General features: G+C 42.8%; 1 protein-coding gene across 2 annotated transcripts in view; it reads right to left on the bottom strand.

The window, feature by feature from the left end:
* Positions 1-1,122: 1,122 nt before the first annotated feature.
* The window catches only part of efnb1 (ephrin-B1), a 186,693-nt gene continuing 173,614 nt past the window's right edge, over positions 1,123-14,201 (bottom strand). Inside the window, exons 3-5 of one of the 2 annotated variants that reach the window (XM_068047474.1) lie at positions 10,149-10,241; positions 6,430-6,561; positions 1,123-2,236 (exon numbers count right to left, since the gene is read on the bottom strand). In XM_068047474.1, coding sequence (XP_067903575.1) covers positions 1,851-2,236; positions 6,430-6,561; positions 10,149-10,241 — 611 coding nt within the window. In that variant the 3' untranslated portion in view covers positions 1,123-1,850. The remainder of the gene's footprint in view (positions 2,237-6,429; positions 6,562-10,148; positions 10,242-14,201) is intronic. The other variant, XM_068047475.1, reaches the window with a different exon arrangement.

Raw genomic sequence — 14,201 nt, 5'->3', positions numbered from 1 at the left:
GGAGCAAGTGTGTGCAGGACTAGACATTTGAAACTTAGGAGGAACGAAAGGGGAAAGTTCAGATGAGCAATGATTATAGTAGCATTGGTAAACTGAGAGAGACAGATCACAAAGGTTGCAATAGAGAGAGAGAGATGTTTGATGGACAAAGTGATGTTTTATTTATTTTTTTCTCTATGACATTAAGCTCCCTCAATTCATGGGAATAGAAAGAAGAATGAATCAATTTCAAAATGTGAAATCGAACAGCCCACTGAGTCATTAAATAATGGCACAGCAGAAAGTTCTTTCAACAAATAACCCGAGAAACCACCAGAGCTGGTCAAGCCAGTGCTGGTAGGTGCACACCTTCAAATACTCAAGTCCACTGGACTAAAATTAAGGAAATAACTCCCATTCTGAATGAATCTTATATAAAACCAGGACTGATGATATTTCCTCCACCCCATGAGTTTGCGGCATTTCATATTGTCTTAAATAATGTAAATCCTCATCTATCTTCATGTTCTGAAAGGCAATGAAGGACACACTCTCAAACTAGTTTGTAAAGATCAACTCCTGCCATCGTGGCCTCTATAAGCAATTTTTGCATCAGAAGTCCACTCCTATCTGGATAGTCTGAAAGCACGCATGGATCCTATGCCAATGTATAGCATTATGGCCCTGCAACTATACCAGGGAGAAAAGAAACACTTTATCCTACTCAAAATTGCCCTGCCTCTCTCTGCTTTATACCATTTGAAACAGAAAGCAAAATTACATTTTTTTTTTTGTATTTTCTTGGACTAAATGGTAGAGTCTGGGCTAGCTGGCTACCTTCAACATTTATGCATTCCTGCAAGATGATCATTCCTTGCACACATGACCAGGCAAGCCCTGGTCAATCAAGGCAAACCTCAACAACATAGATACAAATCATAGGCTGGACATTAACTAGGCTAAAAGACGAACTAGTAATCAATTGCACCCCAATTACCAAAGACCGTCTGAGCATTATTTTGCTAATCTCTGTGTATTTCCTGTCAAAATATTTTCAAAAGGAGTTGGGGTGAAGTGGAGGCTGGATTTGTATATAAACTAAGGATAGATTGATAAGTATGTTTATAATTTACATAGATCACATTACAACAAAAATTATCTTTTAATCAAAGATCGAAAAACGAGGAAGAGGGGTGTAGTTGAAATGAGCAGGCAAAGTAAATTTGAAATGTCCTTCCCCCCGCCACCCAACCCAATCAGAGTTTTTGTGTTGCATGTCTCATCCCCTGAGCAGTTGGAGTTCATAAAGGTTTGAAGCAGCTCCAAGGTCCCTGTGCTACAGAGAACCAACTGCTTCATAATCCTCAGTCTTTTTAATTGTCTGTTTGGAGGTGTCCCGAGTTTTGCACTTAAACTGCGACTTCTCCTCACAACTCAAAATATTGAGGCTCTCATCTTCTTGTTACTTCTCAAATCTTTCTTTTATTTGGAAAATGGAAGATAGAAGAGGAAGGGTTGAGTTGTGTGTTCCTCCCTCTTTCAAGCCTTTTACTGTGGGAATGGCTGTACGAAAAAGAAAGAAAAGGCTGTAGAGAGATCCAGGCCCATCAGGAACAATAATTCTTCAGCCTCCTTAGTTGCAAAGAAAAAGTCATCTTCCATTTTTCTTTTTTTTTCTTTTTTCTCTTTTTTCTTTTAAAACATAAGTTTGCTGAACTTAATACTGAAACCTTCCTTGTTGGCCACTGTCAGTTTTATCTATACTCTCCCAATGACACTTTTTATATGGGGAGTCTGTACATGTCAGGAGAAGATTCAGATATCATTAAATAGGCCAGGTGACACTCAAAATTCTCTCATTTTCATGGCTGTCAAACCTTGTAGTAGATGTTTGCAGGGCTCTGTGGGGGCATTTCTTGAACAATATACACTGGATGGCCGTAGTCACCGCTAACTTTTTCATAGTGAGGACAGTAGTTGTTATCATTAGTCCTCAGCGGAATTATGATGTCACTGGGTTCCGAGCCACTATTTCCACTACACTTTGGGCTGGCCAGTGTGTTGAGGGAAAGGACTGCTGACCTCTGCTGGGAACTCTTCCTGTGTCGCTTTCTAAACTTTATTAAGAGGACCACGAGGAAGATGATGATGAGAATAAAGATGATGCAGCCTGCTCCAATCGCAGCGAACAGCGCCATTTTGGAGCCAAAGATTCCCTCGTTCTTGTTCAGCTTGTCTTTAATCTGACTATCAGTAGCTGTTGAAAGAGAAGACGAAAATGAGTGAACTTTCAGATTCTGAGCAGTATTTTAATTCAATTCAAAAGTTTACATCAGACTAATTACCATAATACCAATATAAAAAACTGCTCATTTGGAATGGACCTCTTGGGAAGGTGAAGTCATAAATTTCAAGGATGCAGGGTTGTTGATCCCTGCTCGCTACGGAATTATTTTGGCAAGCAGCAGGTTCCATCTTCTTCAAATATTTTTCTTTTTGTTTCCTCAATTTCCTGCATGACCCATGCATGCAGATGGTCACCCAGTAGATCAGCATAGATTGGACATTCTGCATCTGTGCAGAGTTGTCTTCATTAGTACCTTATGATGCCAGAAGACCGAACATTGATGCTCCTGTGAATTTTACATCCCTTGTTCTGAAAGTGAGGCTGGCTTATACCTGGCTCAGGGCTCCAGTTGTGGCTTAGATAGGAAATTCAGCAAGTGGAGGGGGAGGGTGAAAGACAGAATGGTACAAATCTCCTCATACCATACCATATATGGGCAGCACACTGGTGTTCTAACACATGGTCCTAACACAGCACCTTTGGTTGAATATTTCTGATCCACCTGAATTTGCTACATCTAGTAACACGCCACATATTAATAGAAGCTCATTATGAAATAGAAAACCTGAAATCAGTTGGACTTGAATTCTGTTTTACACTTCTTTAAAAATCTTTGCACAATGTAACATCTCGGCTCAACACTGTACTAGAAGGCACCTATTTTTAGATGCCCCAAAAAACATGTAAATGCACAAAGCCCTAGACTGGTGAGATTATTATAATCATAACTGAGCTGGTTAGAAGTTAGGAGGAAATGATTAAATGTTGCTACTCAGCTGATGTGATGACTGGACACAGCAGAAATTGGGTCACTTCCTATAGTCATGGGGATGGAAAGGAAAATCAGCTGTATTATTTGTACTAGCCAGGCAACATCAGAACAGGAGGGAGATCAGTGAACATCTTGAGAGTGTGCCATCAAAATGAATCACACACACAAAAAAAATACCTGAACAATGATTTATTGAGCACTGGTGGCAAAGGTCTGAATCGCTTTATTTACTCTCAGAGGGGCAATGGCACACAAAACATAGTTAGGCAGGAAAAAATAAGTTCCAAAACAACAGAGGGAAGAAAAACACAAGAAAATCTAAATTATATCCAAGAAAACCTGTGAGGAGCAATTCTATATTAGTTCAGTGCAAGACAGAGAGAGTAAGAGAAAGAGAGTGAGAGAGAGAGAGAGACAGAGGTATGAGACAAATAACACACAGACAGTGCTGATGATGAAGCTCTTAATTTTTAATTATTATTTGCCTCTGGAATATTTCCCCTTTAGTTTCTGTTATTATCATCGACTTGTTTAATGTCAAGTAAACAGGGCGCTGCTGAATCAATACCTGGAACTATCAGTTGGTAAGGAAGCTTTCAATCTGCTGCACTCTCTTCCGAATCAGATCCTAAGGGATCTGACTCTTGTCAAGAGAGAAACTAGTTTAACGCAATCCAAATCTGACATTATCATCACACAACAGTTACCTCTTTTGCTTTAAATGCAAGTAAAACAGATCAATCTTGAGTTTAATTCAACCCTGCCTTGTAAGAGAGTCTCAGATCAGCTTTGATGCCCAGTCTATGCTGAGCTAAATGATCTCAGCCTGGGTTGCAGTTGGAGTTCTACAATTGGTCTCAATGCTCTTGGATGAGGGACAGGAAAAACAACCCCAAATCACCCAGAATTCTAGCTCTCAATCGCTATCAAGTAACCCCTGATGAAAAGCAGATGCAGGGGTTTTTTGGGTGAGGTGAGATTCAGTCTCGGCTGTGAGGCTCCCACACCAGGTCTGAATAACCTGCTGGCATTCACTGTCTCGGTTCACACACCAAGAATAAGGATAAAACCATCTGAAGGACGATTTACTGAGCAATGGTGGCAAAGACCTGGATGATGCCCATGATACACTTAATCAGCACAGCCTAATCCTTAACTCAGCCGTTCACCTTACTGGAGGCTGAGCCGTCAGTCACTTCAGGGCAGATTTTCTTTCTATTGTTCAAATATTAAATATTGCCTGCGTGAAGTGTGGGAGGATCACATTCCCCTAACATTAACTCACTGATTTCCATGCCATTGAATTTAATGGGAAGAACATCTAGCAGGTTCTGTAAGGGGCACTTTTACACAGGGAAAACTTCCAACCAGATTTTCCTTTCTGCACTCGACTTAGGTGATGGTTAATGCCCAGATGGTAAACATGAAAATTTAAACTCTGCAACCTACTCTCTGGAACTCCATTCCCAAACCCTTCTGCCTCTCTACTTCCTACAAACTTTCCCTAAACTCATCTTTTTTCCTGTTACCTTACCAAACTTTCACACTGTGACTCAACTGCCACTTTTTCAATGTTATTCTTCTCTGTAAAAGTGCCTTGGGACATTTTTCTGTATTAAAGGTACTTCTAACTACAAGTTATTATCATTGTCACTGTACTGAAGTGGTCGCCAGGCTGTTTTTAAAAAAAAAAAATCTTTGCCTTTCTTCCCAGCTAATCCTTTCTAATCCAAGTGTCAGCTTGGCTCTGTGATAGCACTGTCACTATCAAGAAAGGTTAAAGCTCCACTCAAGGATTTGAGCGTATAATCTAAACTGACACATCAATGCAGTACTGAGGGATTACCGTAATGTCAGAGGTGTTGTCTTTTGGATGAGACACTAAACTGGGGACCTGTCTACCATTTCAGGTAGACGTAAAATAACCTCTGGCATTATTTGAACTAGTACAGGATATTTTCCCCAAATCCTGGCCAACATTCATCCTTTAACCAACACCAACAAAAAGTTAATTGATCGTTCATCTCATTTGCTGTTTGTGAGATTTTGCTGTACAAATTAGTTACATAACAGCAGTAAGAACACTTAAAAAAATAATTTATTGGCTGTGAACCCCTTTGGGACATTCTGGGGATACAAAAGATGCCATATGAAAGATTTGGTTACTTCTTGGTTTCATTTCAGATCTCCTCGCTTCTTACTCTTTTCAATCTTGGAAATGTCCTTAGCTATACCTGGCTTTCTAAATATTAAGAGAGACCAAGAAACTGGGAAATGTGTGCACTGAAAAATAAAAGGCTTGGGGGAAACCTTACAGAATTTTTTTAATGATATTAAGGGGTATAGATAAATTAATCCTGAATGAGTTGTTTAACATAATCACAAACTCTGTAACTCAAGTTCAGAAGAAGCAAGGTAAACAGACAATTTAGATTTAACTGCTTCATACAGAAACTGATGAATGTGTGAAACAGACTGCCCAAGAAGACTGCTTTCCTGTAGCCTAATTCCACGCTCCTCCTCCCCACAGGTAATCCATGGGACAGTGAAAGACTCCGTTCTGATTCAGACAATGTGGAAGGGGACAGACCCAGCTAAGACTACTAAAGGTTACGCAAACCCTTTAGAGAAAGGAAAGAATGGCATTTTCTTTTTAGATTACTTTGCTTTTTGAGTTCCCATCAAGCTGAAGGTGCTGGGATTTGGAACACTTTCCATTTTATACCTCAGAGTAAACGTTCCTCTATCATCCCAACAAGCAATCCCAGCTCCAGTATAGCAAAGGTTAGTCACAGAGTAAAACGCCCTCTTCTTTGCCCCAAAAGTAAACCACAACCCCAACTTCAGAAGAGTACTCCTCTGCCCCAATATATCACTTTTCCCCATTTCTTGCACCAGGCAACCTGTGATCCCTCTGAATGATTTTGATAACTTAGGCTTGACTTGTGCTGAAATAGGACCAATTTTTTGCTTCGGCTTGTGCCTATGAGGAACTGGATTGAATGCCCAGATTAATTTAATGTGGAATTTATCAAGCCAACAAAGGCAACTGTAAGGAGAATCTTTTTAACATACTAAATTTACACTGGAAATGCATCCTGTACAATTCTAGGACCATTTAAAATTAATGGTTAGAAAATTGGGTGCAGTGCATCATAAGAGGCTTTCTTCCAGGAGCATGAAGTCAGAAAATTACTCCTTTCTATCCCGTCAGTCTGGGTTGCAAATAAACCCAGGATCGAGAGGTAAAAGTCCAATGTATTTACCAGCCCTCTGGCGTCATCTTAACATCTTTACGGAAAGACACCCTAGCAAGTTCTCCCTTCCTCACCTGTGTTCCCAGATTTCTCTTCTGAAGATGGTTCTTTCCAGAGGGAGATAACGCTCTTCACTGTGTTGTCCTGGCCTTTACCCGGTGCTCTTGTAGGATTCTTTTCTTTCAGCGATGGTCTTGTATTTGGATCTGGATGGAAGGGAGATGGAAATTACTGACTGCACCAGCTGTTTGGTACTCCAATGTCTGGATCTGCGCAGAGTTGTTGGTTAACATCAAGATGTCAAACGTAAAGACTATGAGGCGGCAGCACATAGCATCAGTGCTGAGCTGCAGAGCAGTGAGCTTTTGATCCAGGCTATGCCAACAGAGGAAAGGGTGGAAAATTTGGAAGGAATATCTGCTGATCCTCACTGGACAGTGCATGTTCACACCTTTTTAAATTGGTCAAGAAGTTGCCTGGTTGCATGAAGGAGTGGAAGTCAGGGCAATAACATTGTCAAAAGTAAAAAAAGTGATGTAAAACCAATTTTGGGGGGAATTTGGTGATGTACTAGCCTTTCATGATCTGTGTTCCAAATTGTCCAGACTGCAGGGATGTATTAGTACTTTATAAACAGTGTAACTTAACCAGCGCATTCTAATATGAACAACCTGACTGCATGCTCTAGTAAAAGCAACTCAACCTCAATGATCCCAACACATCTTCCAGTCTCATGAACTTCCCTCAGATTCTCACCTTCTCTGCCTACCTTCCAGAGTAGGTCGAGCAACTGAAGTTCCTGCTGAGAGGTCTGAGCTATTTTGCAGACAGGACTGCATTTTAATATCACAGGCAGCTTGCTGGTCAAGGGATGCGGAATTCCAGAGGGTCCAACGTTGAGTAGAACACAAGCTTTATCTTCAAGGGTGGGGGAGGTAATCATGGGGGCTGTGGGGACAGGCTGACATCAGCTGGAAATTTTTTTTGTGGGGCCAGGAGGAGCATGAAGTCCCTCAACATCAAAGAAGCAATTGTATGAGTACAGCACTAAGGAGAACTCGCAAAACTGAGATCAATAGAAAACCTACACTGACTGGAGTCATACTTAACCAAAAATAAGCTGGCAAGGCTGTCAGAGTCCCATCTACGTTCCAATCATTCAGTCCAAAGACCCGAATGTAAAAGTTCCTCAGTATGAAGTTCTTGACCCAACCATCTTCAACTGTTTCATCAATGACTTTCCCTCCATCAGATGATGAGGAGCGGGCTGTTCACTAAAGATTCTACAGTGTTCATCTCCATTACTGGAGGAGTTGTCAATGAAGAATCCCATGCCAGCCTACAACATCCAGCTTAGCTTGACCCGTGGCTATTAACATTCATACCACTTAAGTGCTGGGTAACAATTATCTCTTCTAATAAATGTTCAACCATGCCACCTGACCTTCAATGGCACCAGTGAATCACTATATCAGCAGTCTATGGGTAACAACTGACCAGGTGCTTAACTGGACCTGCCTCATCAATGCCATGACTATGAAAACAGGGCAAAGTCAGGGTACTCTATCACGAGTGATTCACCTTCTGACCCCCTCAAAATCTCTCCACCATCTACACAGCTCAAATTGGAGTTTTTTGGAATACTCACCACTCAGCTGGATGGGTGCAGTTATGACAACACTCAAGCAGCTCAACACCATCCAGCATGAAGTAGCTTGCTTGATTGACATCTCTTTCATTGAACTCATATTCGCTCACTCCACCACCGCTGAACAGTGGCTGTACTATATCTATAGGATGCACTCCAGCAACTCACCAGGCTGACTTTGACAGCATTGCCTAGCCATGTGACAGCTACCATCGAGAATAATTAATACCAGCAATGTCACAGGAGCCTGCAAGTCACACATCCTGATCTGATGTTTACAGCTGTTCCTTTATCATCACTGGGTCAAACTTTTGGGAATCCTCTAACTTTTGGGGGCACCATCAGCACAAAGACTGCAGTAGTTCAAGCAGGCCAAACAGCACCTACTGAGAATAATTAGAGATAAGCAATAGATGCAGTCTTGCCACGAGAACAAATATTAAAAAATTAGCAATACTGGGGCAGTTCTGTTCTTAGGTAACACTGGGGAATGGCCATGGGTTTTGGCAGTACTAGGAGTGTCCTGAATTCTGGCAGCACAGCAATGGGGCTGTTGTGATTTGGAAGCACAGGCCAACCCTTTGATCTGGCATCACTATGAGAAAAACCTGGGAATTGGCAGAATGGTCAGGGTGGAATTTTTGGTTTGATTCACTGGTAGGTTTCTTGTATCTATTAGCAATAAGGGTAGTGGAGAACATTGATCAGCAGGCATCACAACTATGGCAGCATTATTTTGCAACTTTCTCAAAAATGTCTGCAAATGTTTCGTGATTCATTCCCGGAAGTGCATCTCTGTCTCTGTGGTTCTATCTCTGTAATTAGGATGAATCAGCAATACACAGGTGATGATCAGGTAACAATTGGCGCCTTTTTATTTGCTTTCAAAATTCAACTCCACCACCCCCACCCCCCTCCGCCGACCCCCACCCCAACTCAAGGAGGAAGAGGAAAGAAACATAGTGTCACAATGGCTGTGTTACAATTAGCCTCCATACCCTTGGGTTAATGAAGGGAAAATCAGGCAGGGTTCCTGTTCATTTAATTGGTATCCAGCAATCCCTGCTGGAAAATGCATGACGATTTAAGTGAGGTGCTAGACAGTGGTTAATACCCATGGAACTGCATCCCAGCAAGGAGCAGTGCCTTCAGGGAGGTGAAGACAAAACGTTTTAAAACTCATTCTCCAAAGGCACTGAGAAGCCACTGAACTCTGACTTCAGATTGCATTCTCATTTAATTTGCTTTTGCACCTGAATATCATCAGCATTTCTCCCTCAGTGTTAATGAGAATATAGGCATAGCAAACTGAAATAACACAAAGTTTTTTCTGGGTCTGGCACATGGGGGGAGAGATTAAAGCTGGATATCTGGCAGGCAGTGTAAAATCAGCCATTTAGATTCAGAATAAATTTATTGAAATGGCATTTTAAAAGATAGACAGGCACAGAGATATACAGACAGATATATAGACAAATTCACAGTCATGGATAGACAGAGGCACAAACAGAAATATGCTGACACAATCATACACAGATGAGAAATGCAGAGGTGGTCAAGCAGATAGACAAAGCTGCCTGCACAGCAACAAATATGCATAAAGATTTCGATAAATGGACTGTCAGGTAAAGAATCAGTCGCACCTAGATAGGTAGACAAAAACAATCAATCGCATACAAACATAAACACAGGTACACATAGGATCCCAGAAATTAGGTGTGTGCATATGCACATGTGCACACAGATTGTAGCAATACTAAAGCATTGTTCCAGTAATGCTTCTGTACTGGAGAGCATTGTGTTTTTGGTAATTCTAAAATGCTGCACAGAATAAAACTCTAAATGCTTAGCTTCAGGACTCTACCCCAAGTGTGTCGTGGGGTGGTGGGGGAGGGGGGGGGCGCGCTGGAAAGAGAAGGTCCCAGGCATTGCTCTTTGTTTAAAAATCATGCCCTGGTACATCAACTCTTCAGTTACGGAGGCATTTCCCAGCACACCAAAGGTAAAAACAATATCGCAGTTTGGGACCTCAGAGCTATGAGCAGACCTGCTGTAGTTTTAACAGATCGTGTTGCAGGCAGCTATGATTTTAGTTACACATCTCGGGAACATACCATGAGGTTAAGACAGTGATTCACTGTTTACCTTGTCCAACTTTCATAACTATCTTCATGGATCGCGTTTTGCATACTCCACCATTTCTGTTCTCCAAGCCTTCGTATGACCCATTGGAAGTAGCTGGAAGAAAGGAAAAGCTCAACATTATTGTTCCAGTTATTAGGTACAGATCAAGACTGACATATCAAGGAGATAATAGAGAATCACATTGAAAGTGCTTTTCGTAGTGAATTACTCTGAAATGTACTGAAATGTTACAGACGTAAGCAACTGTCCTGTGGCAGCAACTTTCCACAAATAGCAATGAGACAAATCAAGCTAATCCGTTATTTGATAGTACTGGTTGAGGGAGCAATATTGGACAGACCTTCTTCAGGAAAAAATACCAAATAGAGGAAAGGTACCTCAGAGATTTTGTTCATTCATCTTATCCTCATGTCCACTCATGATATTTAACCACTATAGTCCATGATGTGACATCCAAACTCTCTGATTTCCTTACTGACCAGAATCCATTAAATACATTTGTTTTACAGTCACAAATAATTAACCAGAAACAAGGTTATCAATTAATATTTTATGTCAGTTCCTGCTAACTGGACTTGCATCATAACCCAGGTTTGGCATCACCAAAGCACTGCTTCTTGATTTGTATGTCTTGGACTTTGACTGTTGCCAGGGTTTCTCAATATGAGGGTTTTTTCCCCTCAACACAGGAGCAATCTCACATCTTCTCACAATCAATAAGTTATTGTTTCCAGCTCTAGGTGACTGCATTGTGTACAGGCTGGAGTACGGCAAGACGGGGTCTCATCTCCTCCCACTGCAGGAGGCGACAAGGGGGAAACTGGGTGAATAAAGCAATAACCATAAGATTTTTGAGAGAGAGAGGCAAGAGAAGAGAGTGCAGAGAGTGAGAGATCAAACACAAAAGTGAGGGAGCGTGAGAGCATGCATGTGCACAAATACATGAGGGAAGTGCTGCTGAAGTTACTAATCTGCATCATTGCCACCAGCTATTATTGCATTCTATTCCAAATACATAAACATGTTTGGACCTTCAACCAGAAGTTGAAGGCCTTTATATCTTCTGTTTCTTCTTTCTTTTTCTTTCTTTTGGGCCTCCTTATCTCGAGAGACAATGGATACGCGCCTGGAGGTGGTCAGTGGTTTGTGAAGCAGCGCCTGGAGTGGCTATAAAGGCCAATTCTGGAGTGACAGGCTCTTCCACAGGTGCTGCAGAGAAATTTGTTTGTTGGGGCTGTTGCACAGTTGGCTCTCCCCTTGCGCCTCTGTCTTTTTTCCTGCCAACTACTAAGTCTCTTCGACTCGCCACAATTTAGCCCTGTCTTTATGGCTGCCCGCCAGCTCTGGCGAATGCTGGCAACTGACTCCCACGACTTGTGATCAATGTCACACGATTTCATGTCGCGTTTGCAGACGTCTTTATAACGGAGACATGGACGGCCGGTGGGTCTGATACCAGTGGCGAGCTCGCTGTACAATGTGTCTTTGGGGATCCTGCCATCTTCCATGTGGCTCACATGGCCAAGCCATCTCAAGCGCCGCTGACTCAGTAGTGTGTATAAGCTGGGGGTGTTGGCCGCTTCAAGGACTTCTGTGTTGGAGATATAGTCCTGCCACCTGATGCCAAGTATTCTCCGAAGGCAGCGAAGATGGAATGAATTGAGACGTCGCTCTTGGCTGGCATACGTTGTCCAGGCCTCGCTGCCGTAGAGCAAGGTACTGAGGACACAGGCCTGATACACTCGGACTTTTGTGTTCCGTGTCAGTGCGCCATTTTCCCACACTCTCTTGGCCAGTCTGAACATAGCAGTGGAAGCCTTACCCATGCGCTTGTTGATTTCTGCATCTAAAGACAGGTTACTGGTGATAGTTGAGCCTAGGTAGGTGAACTCTTGAACCACTTCCAGAGCGTGGTCGCCAATATTGATGGATGGAGCATTTCTGACATCCTGCCCCATGATGTTCGTTTTCTTGAGGCTGATGGTTAGGCCAAATTCATTGCAGGCAGACGCAAACCTGTCGATGAGACTCTGCAGGCATTCTTCAGTGTGAGATGTTAAAGCAGCATCGTCAGCAAAGAGGAGTTCTCTGATGAGGACTTTCCGTACTTTGGACTTCGCTCTTAGACGGGCAAGGTTGAACAACCTGCCCCCTGATCTTGTGTGGAGGAAAATTCCTTCTTCAGAGGATTTGAACGCATGTGAAAGCAGCAGGGAGAAGAAAATCCCAAAAAGTGTGGGTGCGAGAACACAGCCCTGTTTCACACCACTCAGGATAGGAAAGGGCTCTGATGAGGAGCCACCATGTTGAATTGTGCCTTTCATATTGTCATGGAATGAGGTGATGATACTTAGTAGCTTTGGTGGACATCCGATCTTTTCTAGTAGTCTGAAGAGACCACGTCTGCTGACGAGGTCAAAGGCTTTGGTGAGATCAATGAAAGCAATGTAGAGGGGCATCTGTTGTTCACGGCATTTCTCCTGTATCTGACGAAGGGAGAACAGCATGTCAATAGTCGATCTCTCTGCACGAAAGCCACACTGTGCCTCAGGGTAGACGCGCTCGGCCAGCTTCTGGAGCCTGTTCAGAGCGACTCGAGCAAAGACTTTCCCCACTATGCTGAGCAGGGAGATTCCACGGTAGTTGTTGCAGTCACCGCGGTCACCTTGGTTTTTATAGAGGGTGATGATGTTGGCATCGCGCATGTCCTGTGGTACTGCTCCCTCGTCCCAGCACAGGCATAGCAGTTCATGTAGTGCTGAGAGTATAGCAGGCTTGGCACTCTTGATTATTTCAGGGGTAATGCTGTCCTTCCCAGGGGCTTTTCCGCTGGCTAGGGAATCAATGGCATCACTGAGTTTCGATTTGGTTGGCTGTATGTCCAGCTCATCCATGACTGGTAGAGGCTGGGCTGCATTGAGGGCAGTCTCAGTGACAGCATTCTCCCTGGAGTACAGTTCTAGGTAGTGCTCAACCCAGCGGTCCATCTGTTTGCGTTGGTCAGTGATTATGTCCCCCGATTTAGATTTGAGGGGGGTGATCTTCTTGATGGTTGGCCCAAGAGCTCTCTTCATGCCATCATACATTCCTCTGATGTTTCCGGTGTAATCTTCTGTTTATGTAGGTATTATCCCAGACAAAAATATCTTTAGATGTTGGCACAGATTAGCCCAGCAGTTTTTTTTTAAACTAGCACATTGGGTCTGGCCAAGTGACCTTATGCCTTACAAAAATGCAACAAGCAGAAAATCGTCTTCTCCACAAATCAAGGAGTCAGAGATGGGAAGACACATTTTATCATGCAAGAACTGCATTTTTAGTTCTTTTGGTTGTTTTAGGCCTGCTTGTACTGTTAAAATCTGTTTGGACTGACATTTTTCATATTTAATATCGAATACAAAATCTCCCCCCAAACCCACCATTTAGAAGGATAAACGTCTGTTAAAATTACTTTGATAAACAGGGTTAGCATTTGGTGAAAACTATTTAGTTATTGCATACCGAGTAGTGATAGTTGGTTAATCAGACATTGCATATAATTTTGATGAAAATAACTGCACGTGTTGTTGTGGGGGTGGGGACTGTGGGACTGTGGTTGGGGGGGGCGGAGGAAGGTAATTTAACATATTCCATTCCATATAACATATGCAGTCATATTCAGCTGGCCTCAGACACCGGAAACATCAGAGGAATGTATGATGGCATGAAGAGAGCTCTTGGGCCAACCATCAAGAAGATCACCCCCCTCAAATCTAAATCGGGGGACATAATCACTGACCAACGCAAACAGATGGACCGCTGGGTTGAGCACTACCTAGAACTGTACTCCAGGGAGAATGCTGTCACTGAGACTGCCCTCAATGCAGCCCAGCCTCTACCAGTCATGGATGAGCTGGACATACAGCCAACCAAATCGGAACTCAGTGATGCCATTGATTCCCTAGCCAGCGGAAAAGCCCCTGGGAAGGACAGCATTACCCCTGAAATAATCAAGAGTGCCAAGCCTGCTATACTCTCAGCACTACATGAACTGCTATGCCTGTGCTGGGACGA

This window comes from Heterodontus francisci, chromosome 15 (genome assembly GCF_036365525.1).
Source record: "Heterodontus francisci isolate sHetFra1 chromosome 15, sHetFra1.hap1, whole genome shotgun sequence".
Classification (NCBI taxonomy): domain Eukaryota; kingdom Metazoa; phylum Chordata; class Chondrichthyes; order Heterodontiformes; family Heterodontidae; genus Heterodontus; species Heterodontus francisci.
The sequence above is the reverse complement of the archived record's forward strand: the minus strand, read 5'-3'. Positions and strand labels throughout refer to the sequence as shown.